Source organism: Tachysurus fulvidraco, chromosome 17, assembly GCF_022655615.1.
Source record: "Tachysurus fulvidraco isolate hzauxx_2018 chromosome 17, HZAU_PFXX_2.0, whole genome shotgun sequence".
Taxonomy (NCBI): domain Eukaryota; kingdom Metazoa; phylum Chordata; class Actinopteri; order Siluriformes; family Bagridae; genus Tachysurus; species Tachysurus fulvidraco.
This window is the reverse complement of record NC_062534.1, coordinates 4,860,609-4,881,569: the sequence shown is the minus strand read 5'-3', so window position 1 is coordinate 4,881,569 and position 20,961 is coordinate 4,860,609. Positions and strand designations below refer to the sequence as shown.

General features: G+C 38.7%; 4 protein-coding genes across 8 annotated transcripts; 2 read left to right on the top strand and 2 right to left on the bottom strand.

Annotated features, from left to right (window-relative positions):
- The first annotated feature begins 10 nt into the window (after positions 1–10).
- On the top strand, positions 11–2,787 carry cryba1l1 (crystallin, beta A1, like 1). The gene is made up of 6 exons (XM_027154690.2): positions 11–140; positions 790–872; positions 956–1,074; positions 1,250–1,391; positions 2,090–2,232; positions 2,334–2,787. Exons 2-6 carry the CDS (start codon positions 798–800, stop codon positions 2,479–2,481), a joined length of 627 nt encoding a protein of 208 aa, XP_027010491.1. The 5' UTR covers positions 11–140; positions 790–797; the 3' UTR covers positions 2,482–2,787.
- A 388-nt stretch (positions 2,788–3,175) lies between these two features.
- LOC113647761 lies at positions 3,176–10,557 on the bottom strand. Of its 2 annotated transcripts, none has more exons than XM_027154682.2 (5): positions 10,102–10,557; positions 8,964–9,634; positions 6,325–7,891; positions 4,496–4,971; positions 3,176–3,650 (listed from the first exon to the last, which is right to left on the bottom strand). In XM_027154682.2, the coding sequence occupies exons 1-4, from the start codon at positions 10,187–10,189 to the stop codon at positions 4,523–4,525; spliced, it is 2,775 nt and encodes a 924-aa protein (XP_027010483.2). In that variant the 5' UTR covers positions 10,190–10,557; the 3' UTR covers positions 3,176–3,650; positions 4,496–4,522. The 2 variants fall into 2 exon arrangements, with proteins under 2 accessions (XP_027010483.2, XP_027010482.2); XM_027154681.2 differs by having other exon boundaries at positions 8,376–9,634; positions 10,102–10,556.
- Positions 10,445–15,547, top strand: tmem33 (transmembrane protein 33). 2 transcript variants are annotated; one of them, XM_027154684.2, is made up of 8 exons: positions 10,445–10,583; positions 12,653–12,747; positions 12,850–12,944; positions 13,315–13,502; positions 13,671–13,738; positions 13,824–13,957; positions 14,411–14,494; positions 14,603–15,547. In XM_027154684.2, the coding sequence occupies exons 2-8, from the start codon at positions 12,685–12,687 to the stop codon at positions 14,730–14,732; spliced, it is 762 nt and encodes a 253-aa protein (XP_027010485.1). In that variant the 5' UTR covers positions 10,445–10,583; positions 12,653–12,684; the 3' UTR covers positions 14,733–15,547. The 2 variants fall into 2 exon arrangements, with proteins under 2 accessions (XP_027010485.1, XP_027010484.1); XM_027154683.2 differs by lacking the exon at positions 10,445–10,583 and adding an exon at positions 11,097–11,247.
- Positions 15,548–16,133: 586 nt separating this feature from the next.
- Positions 16,134–19,904, bottom strand: ccna2 (cyclin A2). Of its 3 annotated transcripts, none has more exons than XM_027154516.2 (9): positions 19,659–19,904; positions 19,307–19,551; positions 18,344–18,581; positions 18,154–18,260; positions 17,840–18,063; positions 17,558–17,762; positions 17,367–17,480; positions 16,629–16,762; positions 16,134–16,534 (listed from the first exon to the last, which is right to left on the bottom strand). In XM_027154516.2, the coding sequence occupies exons 2-9, from the start codon at positions 19,514–19,516 to the stop codon at positions 16,483–16,485; spliced, it is 1,284 nt and encodes a 427-aa protein (XP_027010317.1). In that variant the 5' UTR covers positions 19,517–19,551; positions 19,659–19,904; the 3' UTR covers positions 16,134–16,482. The 3 variants fall into 3 exon arrangements, with proteins under 3 accessions (XP_027010317.1, XP_047658615.1, XP_027010316.1); XM_047802659.1 differs by having other exon boundaries at positions 19,307–19,523; XM_027154515.2 differs by having other exon boundaries at positions 19,307–19,516.
- Between the last annotated feature and the right edge of the window lie 1,057 nt (positions 19,905–20,961).

The window sequence follows — 20,961 nt, the reverse complement described above, 5'->3', positions numbered from 1 at the left end:
GGGACCGCGCACGCACACACGACACTGAGCAGAGGTCCTGCGCGTGCTCCTGGAGGTCTGTATAAAACCTGTGCGCCAGGCGCTCTGAAAACTCCACGCGAGTCAGGCGTTCAGGCGTGAGGTGTGACTGAAAAACAACGGTAAGAGTGCCAATAACTTCACACACATATCAATCTTTATAAAACGTACCAAATTAACTGGACAGTTCGAAACAAAACAATGGCTGTGTCACTTGATCAATTTTATTGCTCACTTAATAAACCATTGCAATTAATTTTTAGCATCTGAAATGTATTAGGTTACTTTACAGATTCTCTGTTATTTTTTACACTTTTGTAACTTGTTCAGTAATGAAATCATTTTTTATATTAATATTTAATAGAAAAACTCAATTAAGTTTCTCAAGACTCTTCCTTACTGCTGGGGGATTCTGTTATCTTTTGTATTTATTTTGTAGCTATGTAAGCTTTAGATATATGTTATAAATATATATAGAGTTATAGATATATTGTGCCTTTAAAAATTATTAAGGGAATCTAATTGAATTGTAATGCTTTAAAACTTGATGCACGTTTCAAGGTAAAAGATACACACAAGTATAAGTAAAATAGGTGTCTGCTTGAGGGTGTTACGGCTAAAAAGAATTTTTTTCTATGTATAATTTGTCTTTGTTTTTATAAATTGAGGTTATTTCTATAAATTACAGTAAAATTAGTACTGATAGAATGAATACAGAAAAACTTAACCTTAATTCCACAACCACTGATTTCTTCTCTACTTTAACCTCAGGAATAAAGATGTACAGATTCAGCCGATCCACCATGATGCATCCCATGATGCACTCTGGCATGGGCATGGCTCCATTTTTTAAGGTATTAGAGACATCAGTCAAATACGGTTATGGATCCACACAGGTTTACACATCTGAACTTTGTCTGATCTGGTGGTCCTGCAGGTGACCGTGTTTGAGCAGGAGCACTTCCAGGGCAAGTGTCAGGAGTTCACTTCAGAATGCTGCAACATTCAGCAGTGTGGCTTCGACAACATCCGATCCATCCGCGTGGAGATTGGCGCGTAAGTGTGTGTTGCTATATAAGACATATGTCACACAGCAGTCAACATGTGCTCAGTATATTGTGATTTCCTTGATAGCCTTTTTTTTAAAGCACGAGTGACAGCATTATTGTGTTTTAATGTGAAGTTTTGTATTTAAGCACTAACATACTGCCACTTGTTTTGCTTTCCTCAGCTGGGTTGGTTATGAACATCATGATTTCCAGGGACAGCAGTTTGTCCTAGAAAGAGGCGAGTACCCTCACTGGGACTCCTACTGTGGAAACCTGGGATACCATGTTGAGAGATTTATGTCTTTCAGGCCCATCTACTGTGCTGTGAGTATTCTGTCTTCATATACTACATGCATTTAGGACCAAAAGTCTGGACTCCAATACAAATTATAAATAACAGTATAGTAATACATTAAGGCAAGAATAGCAAAAAGTGATTAGTTTTGTTAGTCTAATTTTCTGTCTGTTCTGCTCTGAACTTTACTTCAGAGCAGAACAGAATCTTAACTAACATCATAATTCTTTTTCATACAAATGAATTGTGTATATATTTCTAAATCATATGATAAACACATATGTTATACCTAACATAACATGAAACAGCTCCTCAGTTTTAGTCCATAATGTATTTGAGACTACTAAAGTTACTGCTACTGTAGATATGGTAAGCCACAGTTTAAACTAATTACTATCAAAAAATAGTATAATAAAATAAACCAAATACAGCCAAAAAAATAAATAAAAATTCATAAAGCCATAATTGCAGCACAGATTTATTTTATGAAATCAGAAAAATATGTATCAGCATTAATTAATTCATTAAAACAATTTGATCTTATTTTAACAGAACGTTTACTAGTTTTTATTTCACTTTATTACTTAAAAAAAAAAAATCAGCATGTGAGCACCTGAAATTTGTAACCCATTTAATTAGCAACCAAGCAACTATAATAACTGAATTATAATAACTGTTTTAGTGTTCCGTGTCAGGTACATAGCTTTGATAAAGTGTGTGTCCTCAGGCTCACCAGAGCAGCCGCATGATGATCTACGAGAAAGAAAATTTCCTGGGTCGTTGTACGGAGCTGTGTGATGACTACCCGTCTCTGCAGGCTATGGGGTGGTGCGGCATGGAAGTGGGCTCCATGCACGTGCAGTGTGGCGCGTGAGTTCCAGCCCCAAAAGCACACACACTTAATTTTTACCATGTGTTTTTAATAGAGCCATGAAGCTGACAACTCTCTCTCTTTATTTGTTTGTGTTTAGTTTTGTATGTTATGAGTTCCCAGGCTACAGGGGCAGGCAGTACATCATGGAGTGTGAGAGGCACAGCGGAGAATACCAGCACTGGAAGAATTGGGGCTCCCACAGTCAGACTCCTCAGATCCAGTCCATCCGTAGGATCCAGCATTAACAGGGCAGGGTGTAACCCCCAAACACACACATCACTGACCACCCAGCTGACCAGCACACACAACATACATACTCTTTGTTTACAGCATTAACACACTACTGTACCACACACATCATTCAGTCAGCTTGTCCTACTGTTTCTTGTCGGGTGCTAAACAAAGCCTCCTGTGGTGCTCGAACTCTGCTCGACACATACTAGAAGTTAGCAAGGCCACACCCCTGTGAGGTGATTGGTCAAGAGCAGCTCAGGTGTGACGTGTAGCAGGAGCATAAAACATCATGAACCAATAAATGCATGATAAACACATGTTCACTTCAAGATTATTGTGTGTGTGTGAGTGTGTGCACGGGATTATCACATGGTAGATGTTAACATCATAAACATTTTGACAACTGTTTACATCTGATAACAGCTGATGGTTATCTGCTTACTTAAAAGATCATCATCTTCTATCGAATTAAAGAAAATTGACTTAACCTCCTTTCCTCTCATAAGTACCGACGAAACAAATGACAAGTTGCCAGGAGTTTTCCTGATAGATTACTTAATTGAATTATGAACAGAATCAGATTCACCCCAAAACACGCACATTCTGCATATGGCAGATATAAATATAAATTATTGGGCAGGGCTCTATGGATCATGGATTTCATCTCTCAACCCTCTATAGAACCTCAACACAAACACAGTAAAATTACAAATCAATGGTTTAATCTTCAACACAACAATATCTTACAAACAACAAATAAATTGCTGAACACTAAGAAAATAAGCTTAGTAATCTTACATTATAGGCACTTAAACAGTGCTGAAATAGACATAAAACAGTTACATGTAGAACTTCTGGCTTAAAGGTCGATGTTTAAGATAATAAACTAAACTGTCCTCACACAAAAGTGCAAAATGGTTAAACCAGCCATACAAATCTTGCACATTGTCCATTCTTATTCAGCTACTACAGTCAAAATGAAACCAGATGGAATAAAGGTATTTGTTCAGCAGGTCTGGTTTAAAAAAAAATAAAACTTAAACCCATTTGTGTGGTTACAGACATCCAACCTTGGGCATGATGAATCTGACTGACATACAACAATATGCAGGACTTAATTTTTATACCTGTTTCCTCCATTAACTCAGATCACTGCAAGCGTGTGAAGTGTGTGGGAATCCTGTTTCATGAAGACAAAAGAAGAAATAAGACAAGAAGGATGTACAAGTGCATCACTATCAGCATTAACATCATATATAAACCTGGAATACAGTGACTTGTGAAAGTAATAGTGTTACAACCTAGAAGTGACAAGGACTAAATTAAGATTATCCATCATAATCCTACACAAAATAGCTCATAATAGCTACATCGACCCAAAAATCGATGTAGATTGAAAATAATTTTAAAAGTAAAAAAATGCAAACATTATTTATTCCGGAACGAGACATAAGCATGTGGACACTTGACCATCACAGCTCATTATGTGAGTTGAAAGTATTGCAACAAACTTGAAAGCACAAAATTGTCCAGGATATCTTTGTATACTTTGGCATTACTATTTACATTCACTGAAACTAATAGACCCAAACATGACAATGCCTCTGTGCACAGAAGAGAAATCCATGAAGATTGATGTGGAAGACCTTGAACCGTCCAATCACCACTTAATCCTTCAACCCCACTAAACACCATCGACATGAACCGTAGCTCAGTCCTTCTCACATCAATCACATCAGTACCTGACATCACTAACACCTCACATCCAGTTGACAGCAATAGTGTGGACGGATTTTTTTTTGTGCTTATGCAATAGAAATGGGCACACATGGGTGTGTTGGGCTGGTGTCCACATCCAGTGTATTTTAGTAAAATTTTGTCACTTTGTCATGTTTATTTAAGACAGGTATTTTAATTTATACATGCACCAAGTTAAACAAATTTTCTTGCTGTTGCTAAATTAGAACCTCTATTGGGACCACAGGCCATACTACTAAAATGAACTAGACAAAGAACAAACCTTACCAGACTAGCAGAAGTCATTCTGCATGGCTAATCTGGTTCTAGGCCGAGCACATCAATCTCAAAATCTTCTTCCACTTCCTCCTCCCCGGTGCTTGAATCCACCTCCAAGACCACAATCGACACAGCAGGCAGCTCAGAGTTTGTGTTGGACACCTCCATTACATCCACATCATCTTCTTCATCCACAGGACTCCCTGCCAACTGTTGCGAGTCTTTCATGGATTTGTGTGGGCTGAGCAGCTCTTGGCAGGGTTGTGTGTGTGAGAGTCGTGCGGCAGACATGAGCCGGGGTGCATCTCCTACGTTCAAAGTTAAGTCCTCCATTCTGTGCATGGTGCTTTGGGTAGAAAGTGGCACAACTTCACTCTGGTACAAATGTGAACCTAGAGCTGAGACTGGATCACCTGGCCATGAACCGACTACGTTTGTGACTGATTCTGTAGTGCTGATGGTATCCTCTTTATTTTTTTCTTTAGCTTGGAAAAGAAGCAAAAACAAACACACATGAATCTCTCTTCCAATTAGGCATAAGAGTTACACATTTGTGTACTCACTAATGCTATAGACTATGCTGTCATCACCGCAATATAGACTGAATATGTACAATATATACAACATACTGTATATTCAAAATGGCTAAAACAATTATTCTGCCCAATATTCAATTACAGGCAGTTTATTACAAACATTCAATGAAGTGATAGCACAAGTATACTGTAGCGGTTCAAGAGATATAATGGTACAAGCAGAAAAATAAGATGCAAGTTAGATTAGATGCCTTATCATTTTAGTGACCAAAGCCACAGGAAATAACATCAGAATTTAGAGTGAAATTAAATATGAGATATCACAACAGCAGATATTTTATATTCCTCCTAATTGTTTTGCCAATTTAGTCTTGACAGTTCACATCCATTTGCTAACTCTTGCAACCACTTGCTTCCTCCAACACGTGTAAAGCCAGGCATAGGCATCTTTTCCATCATCTGCACATGCTTATTAAAACTGCCAGACACAGGAACAGTTTATTTCCCCAGGCAATCACCCTGATCAACAACTCACCATAATTACATTCACTGCTTCTTATCATAAGTACTGCATTATCAGGACTGTCAGTCAACTAATCATCTGCACAATATTGTTATTTGCACTCCCACACTTTATGTACGTTACTGATCGTTCATATTCCATATTCATATTTTATATATTTTATTCATTCTATATCCACATTTTATACTCATTCTGTCTACATTGTATCTCATCATCTGCATTGTTTTCTTGCATAGTATCGTGTTATTTATGTCTGTACCTTTGAGAGTCACAAACTGCTGGGACCAAATTCCTTGTGCGTGTCAACACACTTGGCCAATAAATCTGATTCTGATTTTGATTCTGATGCTGTGTCTCAGGGCACTGTAACACTCTCGGATGCAATCCCACTCTTCTGCATATATGAGTTCACAAAAGTTCACAGAACGTTTTTCTGACTGACAGGAAAGAGTCATGTCATCCCTCACACCCGAAAGAGCAAGGCCAATTTTGCTCTCCTGTCTACTGGCCATGGATAGAGTTTGATGGATGCTACTCATCTTCAAAAAAATGTTAAACATGTAAAAATGAAATATCAACTTAAAATATAAATATAAATACTCAATATAACTTCCAATTATAATTTGTGTCACAGATTTATATTTAGAAATAAATGGTCAACTATTGCTTTCTCTTTGAGTAAAATTTGCAAGAAAATATTATCGGTCCTCCTTTTTTTTTTATTTGTCCAGATTTATTTTCAATACACACCATATTTGTGAGATTGTAGTTTCTCTTACCTGTACATGAAGGCAAATGCAGCTGGAAGGGTGTGCTGTTTTCTTCACTCATCTTTTCTTCGTTCCTCAGTCCATCGGCCATTCTTCTTTTGTTACCTAGCTTCTGTCTCAGTTCTACTATACTGTTCATTCTCTTCTGTCCCCCAAACTCTCCCATAACCATTATTCTTCCTTCATCTTCTGTCTCCTGAATCTCGTCCAGATGACCTTGCAATCTGTTTTCAACAATGAGTCTTTCTTCAGCTCCAGATATGCATCTATGCAAGACCAAGCTTTCATCTCCTCTATTATTTTCCTGGTGTATTTCCACACTCTTATTTGCTCCTGCATCCTCTTCTTTATCTTGGAGCTGTAAAAGCTTTCGTACCTTCTCCACAGCATAAGAAGCTCTCTTAAAACAGGTTCCTTCTATTTGGCTCTTTACAGATGACTGACCAGCCTGGAAACCATTAGTTTTACCTTCTGCCTCTACATGATCTTGTCTACTCTTCTTCTTCTCACAATGGCTATTAATTCCAGGTCTTCCTTTTTGGTGTGTCTTCTCCCTTTTATTAAAACCATCTATTCTGTGACTTTTTTTTTCAACACTCCTCTGGTTTCTACAAAATCTGTTCTCTTGTCTCTTCTCTCTTGGACGTCTTTGTTTTTGACTTTTTTCTTTGCAAACTTGTTTAGCTTTATTTTTGTTGTTTTTTACTCCCTTTCTGTTCACACATGCTTTAGATTGCTCATGGTCGTTCCTTTGCCTTTTCTTCATTTCAGCACTCTCTTTTTCTTTGCACTTCCTCTTAACTGGGTTTTGTAGACTAATTAAGGCTGTTTCCAGTTTTCTCTTCATGCTCTGGCTTCTAGTCAACCTTTGGTTTTCAAACTGATGCAAAATTTTCTGGTCTCTGGATGGTTTCTTCACTTTCGACCTACGTATTTTCCCATCTTGGTCGTTGTTTGTTTCCATGCTAAGGGTCCTTGAGGTGTGTAAAAGGTTTGCTTGTGTTTTTTGATGATGACTTTTTTGTGGATTGTGAGGTTGTATCTGTGTAAATGTTTTTGAAGTATTGCTCAATGGATCTATGCTGGTGTCTGATTTATCAGTGCCTGCATTAAATTTGTCTTGCAATGTCTCATCACCCCCATCTATACCACAGCAACCAACATGCTGGTCAAAGGTACTCAGAAAGTGATCAAGAATATCACCAAATTCTCCTTCCAAATGCTGCTTTGCATCTGTGGGTTTTGCAAGATGACTGCTGGGATATGTAGCCTTTGAAATTGGTGGACCACTAGATGTTGTGGTGCTCATGAGACCATGTTGATTGGTTTGAGTTTCTGATGGAGGAAGAAAATTAAGGCCGGTCATGATGTCATCTAGGAGTGTGTCAATGGGCTGAACGGTCTCCATGCGAGCAGCCGGCACGGGGGTTACTGAGTGTAACAGGTCAAGTTCTGTAGGATCCACAGTTTGGTTGGCCTCTTTGGTTGTTGTCATTGTTGTTAAACTACGGGAAATTGGAGGTAGAGGGCGTACACGAGGACGGCCTCTTGGCCTGCGTTTGCGTGCAGGGTCATTCTGAGAAAAAAAAAAAATAGGTTATTCAAGAATGCTTATCCAAAGAACTCTACTGCTGTTTATTAGAGCTTTTCAACCAGACAGTACAGCTTAGTAAGATCATTAATATAAACTCACAACCATCCATACCATGGTTTAGTGTCTAACTACTTTCCATATACACACCTGTGAAGTGCTATGGAGATCCTTGAGCTAACAGTAAACATAATCCTAAATCCTAAACCGCAGGTTTTTCAAGCCCATTAGTAAGTGACTAAGGTCTAGATTTCTAGTGTCATCCATATATCTCTGTTCATTAACCTTAACATTGTGCCACAAAACAGATTTAGCATGGGGACTTGGCAGTGGAATAAACTACCAAATGTAGAATAACTAATTTATTCCTGCATCGTCTGGTAGAAAAGCATAAGCTGACTTACAAAATGAATGATGGTTTCCAGTTATACCACCACTTCCTAAGTTTAAGGTGTTTTAAGACACCTACCTGCTCCTCACTGCCTGTAAATGTGACTGCCTTGCCTCTCTGTCTTTGCCTGAGTCTTCCTTTTGCCTCTCCTGCTTCCATCAATGCCTCTCTGCCTTGCCGTCTCTGGAACGCTCTCATTCGTCTCTTCCTTGTTGATCTGGTTTCCAGGAGTCTGCCGACTCTACCCCCACCCTGACCCTGCTGTGCTAACCTTGCCACCAATCCCCATCTTTCCACGTGCCTTTGCCTCCTTCCTCCTCCTGTCCATCGTACCCAATCTATCACTGACCCTCCAGCTGTCCCTCTAGATTTTGCTCTTGCTCTATTAACCACTTGCACTCCTCTGGCCCCTTCCCTTACACAGCCCTGTCCCTGTCTGACTACATTCTGGGAGTTGGTGGAATCCAGAAAGTAGTTGATGAAACCCGGTATGTTTCCTTCAAACTGTTTTAGGTCATTTATAGCATTAGCTCCATCAGCTGGCACAACCAATGATTGGTCCAAAAAGCTATTATGCGGGTGAAAAATGACAGAATTGGAAGTTTGGTGTTGTGAGGTTTCCAAGGAATATAGGAATATTTGAGACACACAGGCAGATTCACTCACTGGGTGACTGTCTCCTGTGGGAGGGGCTAAGGCTAACACATCACTAGTGATCGATTTCCTTTCTGGATGGATTGCCTGCAATGCCAAAGCTGTATTCTGGATATCCATGCAACTGCCAGTCTCCTGATTGGTGGGGTTTGTCGATGGGTCAATCAGATAGACAGTCTGGATGCTTTCAGACTCTGAGCATGCGAGATCTGTTTGTGCAGCTCTCTCATCTGTTTGTGCACCTCTCTCATCTGTTTCTCTCCCACACTTGGTCTGTGTACCACTCTCTCGTATCTTCTCTTTCTCCCTTGCACTGCCCTCTTCCATTCTTCTGGTCATCCTATCCCCCCACTCTCGGGCATCCACCTCTTTCTCTATCCCTTGGTCATCATCCTCTCTTTCTTTTCTTCTTCCCACTTTGGCTCCATATCTCTCTTCTTCTTCTTCCCACTGAGGTAACTCAATGCCCAACATTTGTGCAGCCGAGAGAACTTGTTCTCTGTTCTCATGTAACTGACCTGAGTAGAGCAGACTAACCAAGCTGAGCAGTGTGCATGCATCCACAGCCTGGAGCTCGATTAACCTTCTCTGCCCGGCCGTGGGCACTGGCATAGAGGACAGAGTGCCATAGAACCTGGAACTGAAGGCAGACAGCACACAGCTATGTACTGGCACTGACACACCTGGAAAACAAGATAACATGACAATGGCAGATGACAATTTCTCATTTTCTGGACACTGTATGTGCGCATATAGCAGTGATGTAATGACAGCTTTGAGATAAAGGTGTATTTCTATCCCTATAACTGCATTATAGATTATGAAAAATATCGTCAGACATTTTAGTAGAATGGAAGACTCAAAAAGGGAAAGGACGTCTAATTCAAAAATTATATGAAACATATTTCAAGATAACAAGCATGCAATATGCTCTTTTCTAAGTGCTCTAGAGGTTTAATGACGATTTGTCTGAAGCATGCACAAAAGCTGATGCGGACTACACTTATCTTTAGATTTGTACATTTACTTTACATCTTTACATGCATGTTTGTAAAGACAATACCAGTGTGACACAAATTATGTAATCACCCAGTTGGTTGTAGTGTGTGTGTGCGCGCGCGCGTGTGTATGTGTGTGTGTTATGTCCCACCTTGTGTCTGTAGGACAGTGTCACAGAATTCATCCCTGTTCTGCTGCTTCTGCAACTGTCTCAGTAGCAATGTCTCAAACTGCGTCATTTCTGACAGAAACTATAAGAGCCAGTAATATGAAAGATAAAACTAGGCAGATAAGAAGTTGTTAAAAGTTAAAACCATGCTATGAGCAGTCACACTGTATGCATGTAAAGATGCAGCAGGCACGTGCTTCACGCCTAAGCTGAAACAGGTGGGTTAATCAATCTGCCAACCGCGACATCTAACCAAGCAAAATTAACCCAAACTCGGTCTCCCGCTGACCAAGTAGTACAATAAAGTTTTACGCATTCATGTTTTATATGAGTAAAACCTTGCCAATTACTATTATCACCTTTTACATTATTTTAAATAACAAATATATTAACTATCGGTAATGTGTATGCCAAGTGGAGATTGTTGGAGGTGAACCTTATTATTAAGATCTCTTCAAAAAAAGGTAAGTCAACAGAAGGGCAAAAGTATTTTAAAAAACAAGACGTACTAAGACGTATTATGACTAAACACTAAAATATAACTCTATAAACGTTTTTTTATTCGTGTCAGAAACATACATATAAATTTCAAACACCCCTACAACGGACTGTACCATGTCAGTGACCACTGTAGTGCGCCTTTATATGTTATTCTCATGTCTAAAATTACTAATAAATCTAATTAATACTGATTAAAATATTACACTCTTTGCAAATTGTCTAGACAGATGCTTTGATTTGTTGTGTTTGCTGTGAGAGCTGTTGAAATGAATGGTATTAAAAGTCCAGGTGTAACTGCAGTATTATTACTATTATAGCATTATTATTATATGATTTTCCTTTTACTGGGGAAAACAGAACAAAACGTTCCAGCATGACAATACACATCCATCCATCCATTAATCTATCTAAGCAAAATGGGGAGTATTGTAAATATAAATCCGACCAATAGGAGGCGCCAAAGCACCGGTGTAATGAAAAGCCGAAGTAAACGAAGAAGAATAAGCTGAAGTTACAAGGTCAGCTGATCTTTCGCATTTCCTGTAAATCAGTCTGAGACGCGGCTGTTTAGCAACACGCTGTTCTGTGGTTTTGTTCATCTTATAGATAGTTAACAAGGCGTTACAGGTATTTATGAATGTAAATGTTTAACTGTACGCAGCTGTATGTTTGGGGAACTTGTCTCCGGTGTGTGGGGTTTGTAAATAAGGCTACAGTTAGCTACACAGTTAGCTTCACAATAACACAGTTAGCTTCACAGCGACGCCTTCTAGACGATTCCATGACTAGGCGCCTCACGTCATGGCGTTAAACCTACACATTGCGTTATATAGAATCAGCTAAGCGTGTCGATTGTCGTGAGTTACATGTTAAACTACACGTTAGTTTTGTTCGATGCTAGAAAGGTAATTAGATTAAATAATAAGACGTTTATGATCACGGTGCAGTTATGAGGGCTGTGTCTCAAACTGCGCCTTATTCTATACACAGTGCACTATATAGGCTACTATATAGTGTGCACATTTATAGCTATACGTCCACTCTTTAGGGAACAGACAGACATTTGGGATTTGACTCCTCTCTTTGTTAACATGGCTGTGTTCCAGCTGGAGAACCCAGAGAAAGTCAGGCTGGTTTTTAGCCTTTTAAAGCCACTGACTGTTTTCTGTTTTTTTGTTTTCTTAATTATTTGTTTAGGTGAAAAATAAAGTGACTTGGTCTCTAAACAGTTTTTTTGGTAGTGTCTTGACATCACATTTATTTAGTGAGGAAAGAAAGCACACTTGTGAAAACTCTTTGGTCAAGTGATGCTCAGATACCTTATTTTTAATCAGAATTATTATTATTAGTAGTAGTAGTAGTGACTAACTGGGTAGTATTTACACACTTTAAAAATATTGTAAAATAGCTTAATATTTAGTGATGAAAGCATGATCAGCTATTAATGACAGTGGGATTTACTTTGTATCATCATTCTGTACTTTTGTATTATCTTTCTTCTTTACTTTCTTTCTGTTTGTCCTACCTTCCATACCTCCTTCATTCGTCAGTTTATCTTTCTTTCTTTGTTTCTTTGCTTTCTTTTTATTTCTTCTGTTTTTTCACACAACACCATACACATTACACTCCTCCTACACCTTAACAAAAACATCCACCTACAACATGAATGTGTGCAGAACATGTGAAACCTCACACGGATTTGACCCCATGCCTGTTGATGTTCATATAAATTGGATATTTTCCTGCTTATAGTTTAATAATGTGTGTTAATGTTTTGTATTTTTATTAAGAACATATTCATGTAAAAATCATTTGATTTCAATAAGATATTTGTAGCATTAAAAAAAGTGTGTAGTGTTGAAGTATTTTTATTTTTCTGGTTTCTGCAGTAATCTTATTTCATGTTACATTAATTTCTTGAATATCCTATTAAATTTTACTTGGTGATATTAAAATGTGTGTATGGAACCTTAAGCATTGTGTGCTTGTGTGTGTTTGTGATTTTTTTATTTTTTTCCTCCACTCCAACCAGTGTGGAGCTCAAGACCCCTTTTTCCCTGAAGGATGGCCGACACAGAGCAACAGAATCCTCCTCCACCTCCTCCTCCTCCACAGACTGGGCCTGTGGTGAGTGGCACAAAATATTTTAACATTTTGTTTGGTTTCATCTATGTCTCTGATTATAGAATCTTTTTTTTCTGTAATTCCAAATGATTTTGTGTATTGCAGCAATTCTTGCTGAGCAACAAACTGGAGACAGCCATGTGGCTCTCGCGTCTTTTCACGGTCTACTGCTCCATCATGTTCATCCTTCCTCTGCTTGGGTTAGTCATTCGTCACATCGAAGAAGCTGACCTAATTGTTTTCTTATACGTTGTGTTTATTTTTATTGAGTAGTAGTCCATTTCTTTTCTTTTTAAGGTTATTAATTAAATATAGAAGAGATCAATATAAGTATTTTTTTACTGAATGTCCTCAATGGTATTCTGCATTTGATTTATTTTATATTTTTCTTTTATGAATTCAAGATTTCTTAAGTGCTTTTATGAACAATTTACAAATAAATCCTTTTACATCCAGTTTGATAAATGAGACTTGTAGTTTTTACTGAATTGCACACTGATCACTTGTCTAATTGTTTAAATTTGTGTGCCCAAGTAAAAGCCTACTAAACAAACTTTTCTTGTTTCGCAGGCCAATGGCAGCAGCTAACTTCTACCAAAGGGCTCTCTTGGCCAACGCTTTGACTAGCGCTCTGCGTCTACACCAGAGGCTTCCTCACTTCCAGCTGAGCCGAGCCTTCCTTTCACAGGCCTTACAGGAGGACAGCTGCCATTACCTCCTCTACTCACTCATCCTGGTCAACTCCTACCCCATCACCAGTATCCTCTTTTACTATACACCTGATTTATATAGCACACGCCATTTTCTGACCATATGACACTTTAAGAGGGACTTTTTTTTTTTAGACAGAGAGAAAAGTGAACTTGCAATGTTGTGAAATATCTCATGAATCTAAGTGACTTTTTAACCTTAACAGCAGTTTTCAGTGAGCATATTCCCTGTGTTCCTCTTCTCACTGCTTCATGCCACCACATACACTAAGAAGGTTCTTGATGTAAGTCAGTTTAGTTGTAAAGCCTTAAGCAGAGAGTTTAAGCAGAGCCTTTTTTTTCATTCTGCTGCTTGATTTGCGCTTTTAGGTGATTGGACCGGACAGTCTGCCCTTTGTACGGAACTTCCTGAACAAGCTCACAGCCAATCAGCAGAATATTCTCAAGTTCATTGCCTGTAATGAGATCTTTTTGATGCCAGCTACAGTCTTCATGCTTTTCAGGTAGCTTTGAAAGTCCTATTTTATGTGTTAATAGTAACAAGATTTAATAAGAAATTCTGGCCATAATGTAGTAATATATGGTTTGTATCCAATATGGTTTCAATAGTAAAATCTGATCACAGCGGCTTGTGGTGGATGCGCTACATATTCTGACGCTAATAGTGAACAGTTATTTTAGGACTTATGCAGTGAAGACATTACAAGATGGAGAGCTTTTTAGAGGGTTTATAGCTGCTGTAACATTTTGTTCTTGGTAACATGAACTGTTTTTTTTTCTTCTCATTATTAAAGACATTAAAATAATTAGAAGCAGATAGTAAGTAATGTAAAATGTAGTTTCTGGCCCCCCGGTGATGGCGTGGAGTATTGTTCTAACACTGCAAACAACGGCATGTGCTATTCCTTGAGCATGGTTGTATTTGTTGTCTTTTGTCTGTCCACACACCCCCCCAGCGGACAGGGCAGCCTGCTGCAGCCCTTCATTTATTACCGATTCCTGACTTTGCGTTATGCCTCCAGACGAAACCCTTACTGCCGGTAAGTGCTCCCTTATCCTCAAATGCACATCTGTTTTTTAATATTTGTGTGTAGAGGTTGAAATCTGGGTTTTTTTTAACCATCTGACTTATCAACCATCTTTGTCAGGACCCTGTTCACGGAGTTACGGATACTTATGGAGCACTTTGTAATGAAGCCCGCCTGCCCGGTCTTCTTCAGGAGAATGTGCCTCAATAGCATCGCCTTCATTAGTCGCCTAGCCCCTACAGGAGTCTAAATACACTGTGTATCACACACACTCCGACACAGCATCACACACTGATAAATACACACACTTAAACTTTTAAGCTCCTACAACGTGACTAGCTGGGAAAGAGTTCCTCCAACGTAGATTTCTAAGCAGTGAGACGATGTTTCCAAGTGTTCATCCTTGACGTCCTGCTGGTCTCATCTTCTGCATGGAAGGCTGTTGCTATTTTGGAGAAACTTCACAGATCTTAAAGGCTGACAGAAAAAAAGAACAGCAGATAATCAAATACATTCTGTGTATTGTAAAATCGCTGCAGTGCTTTTGAAAGATTATTTATAAAATTAATACTAAGTATGGATGCTTTTCATATGGGAGTGGATGAAACAAAAAATATTTAAGCTTAACTTAGAAATGATTGCTAGGTATATATCTGTAAGTGCTTCCCATGCAGGGAAGAGAGATTTTGAGCTGTTGTTACTTGTGTGTATTTTTGTTTGTCTGTGGTCTTAAAATTTTCCATGTTTTTGTTTAATACTGTAGTTAAGCTGGATTGTCTTGAAATGAAAGTGGTTAATTTTTTTAAAGATTAGCAAGTAGAGTATGGGAGAAATCTATGATTTGATTTGTCACTTTTTAATTAACAGATTAAACAATGACTAATGTATTCATTTATTAAAATGCTGCCTTGAATGTGAATTGTTCAAAGTAAAAGCATTTCCACTTTCATTAAAGAGAGGCTTAAGTGGATCTATTGCATTACATTTTTTAGTTATATTTATTAACTCTGTTGACAAAGTTTGTGTAATTGAAATAAAAATCAATAAAATTAACCTAAAGCTTTACCTTGACTGCAGCTGAGTCAAAGCTTCATGGCAGGCTAGAGCAGCTGGACTTAATTTAATGCAGGAAACATATTGTGGATTAAATATGGAATTGTACAGAAGATTTAAAAATCTAGAAGTGTATTAACGGAGTTGTCAGGTCAAAAACTTAGTTATATAAATCTAATTATATTCTTGCCAGTCATGTTATGTTCATTTTAGGGCCAGTGAACCTTTTGTGCACTTATCTGAACATTCTTTCAGTGTCTGATGACTTGCTGGAGCTTTGGAATTATTCAAAATTTGAGAATTTAATTCTCCTGTTAATCACAACATTTAATGGACATTTATAGCTACAGTAAAAGACCAGATAAAACTTCATAATCAGTTTATACCAACATGCTACTTCTATTATTTCTATAAACAGTGACCCACTTACATGAAGATATAGGCTCATCTACAGTTCTCAATTTTAGTGTCAAAAAAAAAAAAAAACCCTGAACACTAATGTGTCCATCTAGAGAAAGGGAGATTTCTAGCCCATCAAAATCTCCTCAATAATATTGTACTTCAATTATATATATAAATTAAAAGCTCGATGAATCAGTTTCATAGAAAAAGGTGGTTTATTTGATGTCAGAGTGGGAAAAAAAAAATCTTCCCATTGAAATTAAATACCACTTGTTACTTTCATTTAAAAAAAAAAATTAAATGCCTTTAAACAATTACCTACTGTACAAAATATTGATGCATTAAGCATTAAAAAAAGTCCTTCAGGACTGCACATAAAATACACAACATGCTAATGTCACCAAGTCCTCCACACGTGAAGGCTACGGTGTCCGTTATTGCAGTTACATGTCTGTGCAACAGGAGGACTGAACACAATCTGTTAGAGTCTGCAATTTGAGAGGGGGGAGAAAAAAAATTAAAAAATAAAAAAGTACAAGTCTGGGTTAATTCAAGATCAGTGTCTGTGGGGGCTCAATGAGAGAAACCTCATGGTATCTAAAAGAGGGGAGACAAAAGGGAAAAAAAAACACTAGGTTATAAAAAATACACAAGAGGGAATAAACAAAAAGAAAAAGAAAGTCCTACTTACTTGGAGCCCTTGTATTTTTCTCTGACTGACTGCTGTGCATGTTGAGCAGCACCGAGGTAGGTCTGATGGAGATCTTGGATACATGGCATGAGGTCTTCCAAAGTGTAACCAGTCACCTCAGCCAAAGCTTTGGACTGAGATTAAACAAGGAAATATGCAATTAAATAGAAAATCTAAAAATTAAGTGACTAATTTCTAAACTTTATGTACATCTTCAATCATGATGCATCAAAATAGTTTCCCCAAGATATGCACAGAGCTACAAAGTGTAATATACAGCTATGGTACAGGAGGAATGAAATACTTCAGGAAGAAAAGTGATCAGTGAAACAACAACAACTCTCACCAGCCAGTGATTGATTATTTCCCCTATAAGAGCATGGAGTTATTCCTCATAAGTTGCTGCTGTTTATGTCAGATTAGGAAACTGATAACACAGCTGTTTGAATAAATGAGTCAGTTGAATTTTCAAAAACAAACTGTATGAGTGGAGAACAGGCATTACAAAAAAAAAAAAAAAGTTCTCTGGCATCTAAAAATTAAAGTGACTAATTAATCCAAGCCACAACTTAGAACCTGGATCTAATGTGTTCTGTGAAGAGAAATTTGTTATACAAAACGTACTTAAATGCATGAGGTGCAGGCTTAGTTAAGTTAAAGGAGTCCCTAATTATTCAAATATGTAGCTCTCAGCAATATGGATTAGGAAGCCATTACAGATTATGCTGTACAACTTACCCAGGAAGCACCGGTGATTGTGTAGTTTGCCAAAATATAGGCAGCAGCTGCCGTTTGAGACGGAAGGTACTTCAGGAAGGGGTCGGCATCCACTAAACTCAGTTCTCCAAGAAACTGAGAAGAGGAGAATGTTTAGAAAAACAGGAGAAAGGCACTGCAAAAAGAAAACTGCCAAGGATGACTTCACTCACCATGGACAAGCTCTCCACTTTGTTGCAGACTCGTTGTCTGAGGAAGTACTGAGTGAGAAACTGGACAATCGTTGGCGCAGCCAGATCAAAAGACAGGACCTTTAGTACCAGATGCTCCATTCTTAACACTTGCTTCTTTGTGTAGGTGTCATCTGTAATGTAGACAAACTCAGCCACCTCTGGGGGGTAGATCTCTTCAAACTTCCTGTAAGGAGAGTGAGGGTAAAGAAATATCCTGTAAATAGAAACAAGCACCAGGAGTTCAAACCAATGGAAACTCACGAAGCCAAGAGCATAGCTGCCGTGCCAACGAGCTGCAGCTTCCCCCTTAGGACAGACATGGAGGACAGGAAACGGTCAATGTAGTTCACAGCCAGGTACAGAGTCTCGTTCTGGAGTTTGTACTCCTCCCCGACTTCCACTAACCAGTCCACCAGGATCGCACGCATGCTGTTCGTGATGTCTGGCTGTTTTTTCATGTAGCCTGCCTTTGGCTTACACTTAACCTGCACGACAAACCAGAATTTTAAACACATTTAGTTTGTGTTAGAGTCTCCTGTATACAATGCTCCCAACACAAAGCCATGTATGCATACCTCAATCTCCCTCAAGTGTGTGTGGATTTCAGCAGTGTATTCTGTAACTTCATTTACATTCACAGACCTCTCCTCACCTTCAACTATCGACATGTCCATGGGAGAACCTACTTAAATAAAGAGACGAGTTAGAATGAGCACCAAGTCACATTTTTAGGAGTTTAGTCAAGGACATGACCACATAACCCACCAAAACTGAGCTCCATAGGCAGGTCAATAGTAGCGAGAGGCTGCCGGAGCCGTGTTACTGCGGGGTTCAGAGATAACGGAGAGGAATCCATGGTGGCTTGTTTGGTGGACGCTTGTAATTTGGAGCAGGCCCCATCAGGTTCATCAACATGAATCTGAAACGCAAATTGCTTATCTGCTGGCTTCTCAACATAACTTTTGCTGTAGTCTTCTGATGTACAGGCTTGAGGTGCCGAACCCTAGACAAGAGCATTAACAATGGTTAAAATCCTGAAATGGAGATGAATCACAAGACAACATGCATTTATAAAGAATCAAATACAAAATATGCAAAAAAAAAATTGTTCTTACACCTATTTCTTTTAAGTGTAAATTAATTGAATAATAAGTGGAGGGAAATTGCTGCAATTGCAATTTTAAAACTTCAGGTCAACAGGAAAGCCTGACTTATTATTTGTTAAGTGTGGTGTTAGATGTCTACAGCCTTGTATAAAGACCCACACAACCTGCAGGATCAGTCCAATAAAATGGCGCTCAGACTGGGAGGAAAACAAATGATCACGTAAACGCGTGAAAGAGGGAAATAAAAATAAGAGTGAAAAGTTGTAGAGTAAACTGTACGAAATAGACAATGAAAGAAAATCTAAGAAATTAGCATTAAAAAAAAAAGGTAGACAAGTTACCCAGTGGCTCGTCTCTATTAGCCACACAGCTAATAAACAAATTAAAAGTAAACAACGTAATTAGTAAAAAACCTGCTGAAAAGTGTTTAGTGTTACGTTACTGTTAAAACGTAAGGAATAAATGTTACTCTAAAAAAAAAACCAAAGGACCAATCCCAAATATCAGCCTCCTTCCTACTTTAGTACACTACACAGAACATCGCGTGCATCCTAGTGAGTGCACTACATAGTAACCGAGGTGCCGTTTGGAACACAACCCGCAGCACACGGACCACACGGACCTGTTTGGAGCCTCGCACGGCGGGCTGTCGGCGCGGCTTGTTGGCCAGAGCTCCCAGGACGGTCCTGGTGGCTGTTCTGTTAGCGGTCACATTCTCCTGGTTCTCCATACGGCTCTTATTCGCGCCTCTTAGCCGTAAAGGGATGTTTTCCTGGTTCTCCTGGTAAACCGCCTCGGCTCCATCCACCAGCGCGCTGCCTTGTGCGGACATCTTACAGTTGTATAAAGGGGGGAAAACAAGCGATCCTCCGTTTATAAACCAGCACACAACGGGTACACAATCAGGGGTTTGGTTTAGACCTCAGACCGAGAGATTCTATATGAATATAAATATAAACATAAAGCCTCAATACCGTGAAGTTACTGGTGCTGTTGCTAAGACAAACAAATATACAAACGGCAGAGGGGAAAAGCCAAAAGAATCGATTCAAAACAGTAAAAGAATTGAGCTAAGATGCTAAAAGAGCGCCATAATCTACAAGGTTAAGCAGCCATGAGAATAATAAACGAGTCCGTTGTCTGTCTCACAGCCGCCCGGACGCCTCTTCAACACTCCGTCCAGATTACAGCTTTACTTTCTCAGTTCAAGTAGCCCGCGACTATTGAAACTGTCCAATCAGAATTCAGCACAGGCACAGACGTCACTAATCTACGGCGGCTGAACAGGTTCAAACGTCTCACACTTCCCACTATTTAAAACGGTTGAGTCGAATGAGGGTCGAGTCATTGGCTCGAAGGAATTTTAAAAAACTGACGTGAAGATGAACAATAGGCGGTTCGTGTAGTCAAAGGGTGCGGTGCAGATTGTACACGATATATGCACCCGATATGCTTCTTATCATAAGTACTGCATTATCAGGACTGTCAGTCATCACATCATCTGTATATTACACACTACTGCTGCTGTATATTGTACAAAAGCATAATATTGCACAATATTGTTATTTGCACTCCCACACTTTATGTACATAACTGATCTGTCATATTCTATATTCATATTTGATACATTTTATTCATTCTATATTCATATTTTATACTTATTCTGTCTCATTCTGTAATGTATCCCATTGTCTTGTATTGTTTGTATAGTATTGTGTATGTCTGTACTTTTGAGAGTCACAAACTGCTGGAACCAAATTCCTTGTGTGTCAACACACTTGGCCAATAAATCTGATCCTGATTCTGATATAGTACACATACATGTATAAATATGATATCTAAGAGATGTATCTGTACATCCCCAAATAAATAAAGAAATAAAAGTTAATTACAGTTTAGAAAACTTTTTTTTCCTTCTTCAGGAAAATTATCTGGTTCACATGACTTAATAGTCATTTTATGCTTCATATCAGACATTAGTAATTGTAATTTCTCATTTTTATCCCATTGTGTCCGACGTCTCCATCAGATATATCTCTGCCATTGTACCTGATCTCCATCATCCTACAGATGGGGAGCCCACATGAGGGATCCTCATCATTGTTTTAGGATCCACCCTTAGGTCTAGTTCTAGGGGTGGGCCTCAATTACCATAATCCATCATTCATTCATTCATTCATTCATTGTCTACCGCTTATCCGAACTTCTTGGGTCACGGGGAGCCTGTGCCTATCTCAGGCGTCATCGGGCATCAAGGCAGGATACACCCTGGACGGA

Excerpts from the sequence above, each read along its gene's own strand:
- tmem33 (XM_027154684.2), top strand. The coding sequence starts at position 12,685 with ATGGCCGACACAGAGCAACAGAATCCTCCTCCACCTCCTCCTCCTCCA. Across the intron at positions 13,739-13,823 it reads ACACTAAGAAGGTTCTTGAT|GTGATTGGACCGGACAGTCT; the intron begins GTAAGTCAGTTT and ends TTGCGCTTTTAG. Across the intron at positions 13,958-14,410 it reads ACAGTCTTCATGCTTTTCAG|CGGACAGGGCAGCCTGCTGC; the intron begins GTAGCTTTGAAA and ends ACACCCCCCCAG.
- cryba1l1 (XM_027154690.2), top strand. The coding sequence starts at position 798 with ATGTACAGATTCAGCCGATCCACCATGATGCATCCCATGATGCACTCT. Across the intron at positions 1,075-1,249 it reads ATCCGCGTGGAGATTGGCGC|CTGGGTTGGTTATGAACATC; the intron begins GTAAGTGTGTGT and ends TGCTTTCCTCAG. Across the intron at positions 2,233-2,333 it reads ATGCACGTGCAGTGTGGCGC|TTTTGTATGTTATGAGTTCC; the intron begins GTGAGTTCCAGC and ends GTTTGTGTTTAG.
- ccna2 (XM_027154516.2), bottom strand. The coding sequence starts at position 19,516 with ATGTCCGCACAAGGCAGCGCGCTGGTGGATGGAGCCGAGGCGGTTTAC. Across the intron at positions 18,582-19,306 it reads CCGTGCGAGGCTCCAAACAG|GGTTCGGCACCTCAAGCCTG; the intron begins GTCCGTGTGGTC and ends GCTCTTGTCTAG. Across the intron at positions 17,763-17,839 it reads GCAGCTATGCTCTTGGCTTC|GAAGTTTGAAGAGATCTACC; the intron begins GTGAGTTTCCAT and ends CTCTCCTTACAG.
- LOC113647761 (XM_027154681.2), bottom strand. The coding sequence starts at position 10,189 with ATGACGCAGTTTGAGACATTGCTACTGAGACAGTTGCAGAAGCAGCAG. Across the intron at positions 9,635-10,101 it reads CACTGTCCTACAGACACAAG|GTGTGTCAGTGCCAGTACAT; the intron begins GTGGGACATAAC and ends CTTGTTTTCCAG. Across the intron at positions 7,892-8,375 it reads TTACAGGCAGTGAGGAGCAG|AATGACCCTGCACGCAAACG; the intron begins GTAGGTGTCTTA and ends TTTTTTTCTCAG.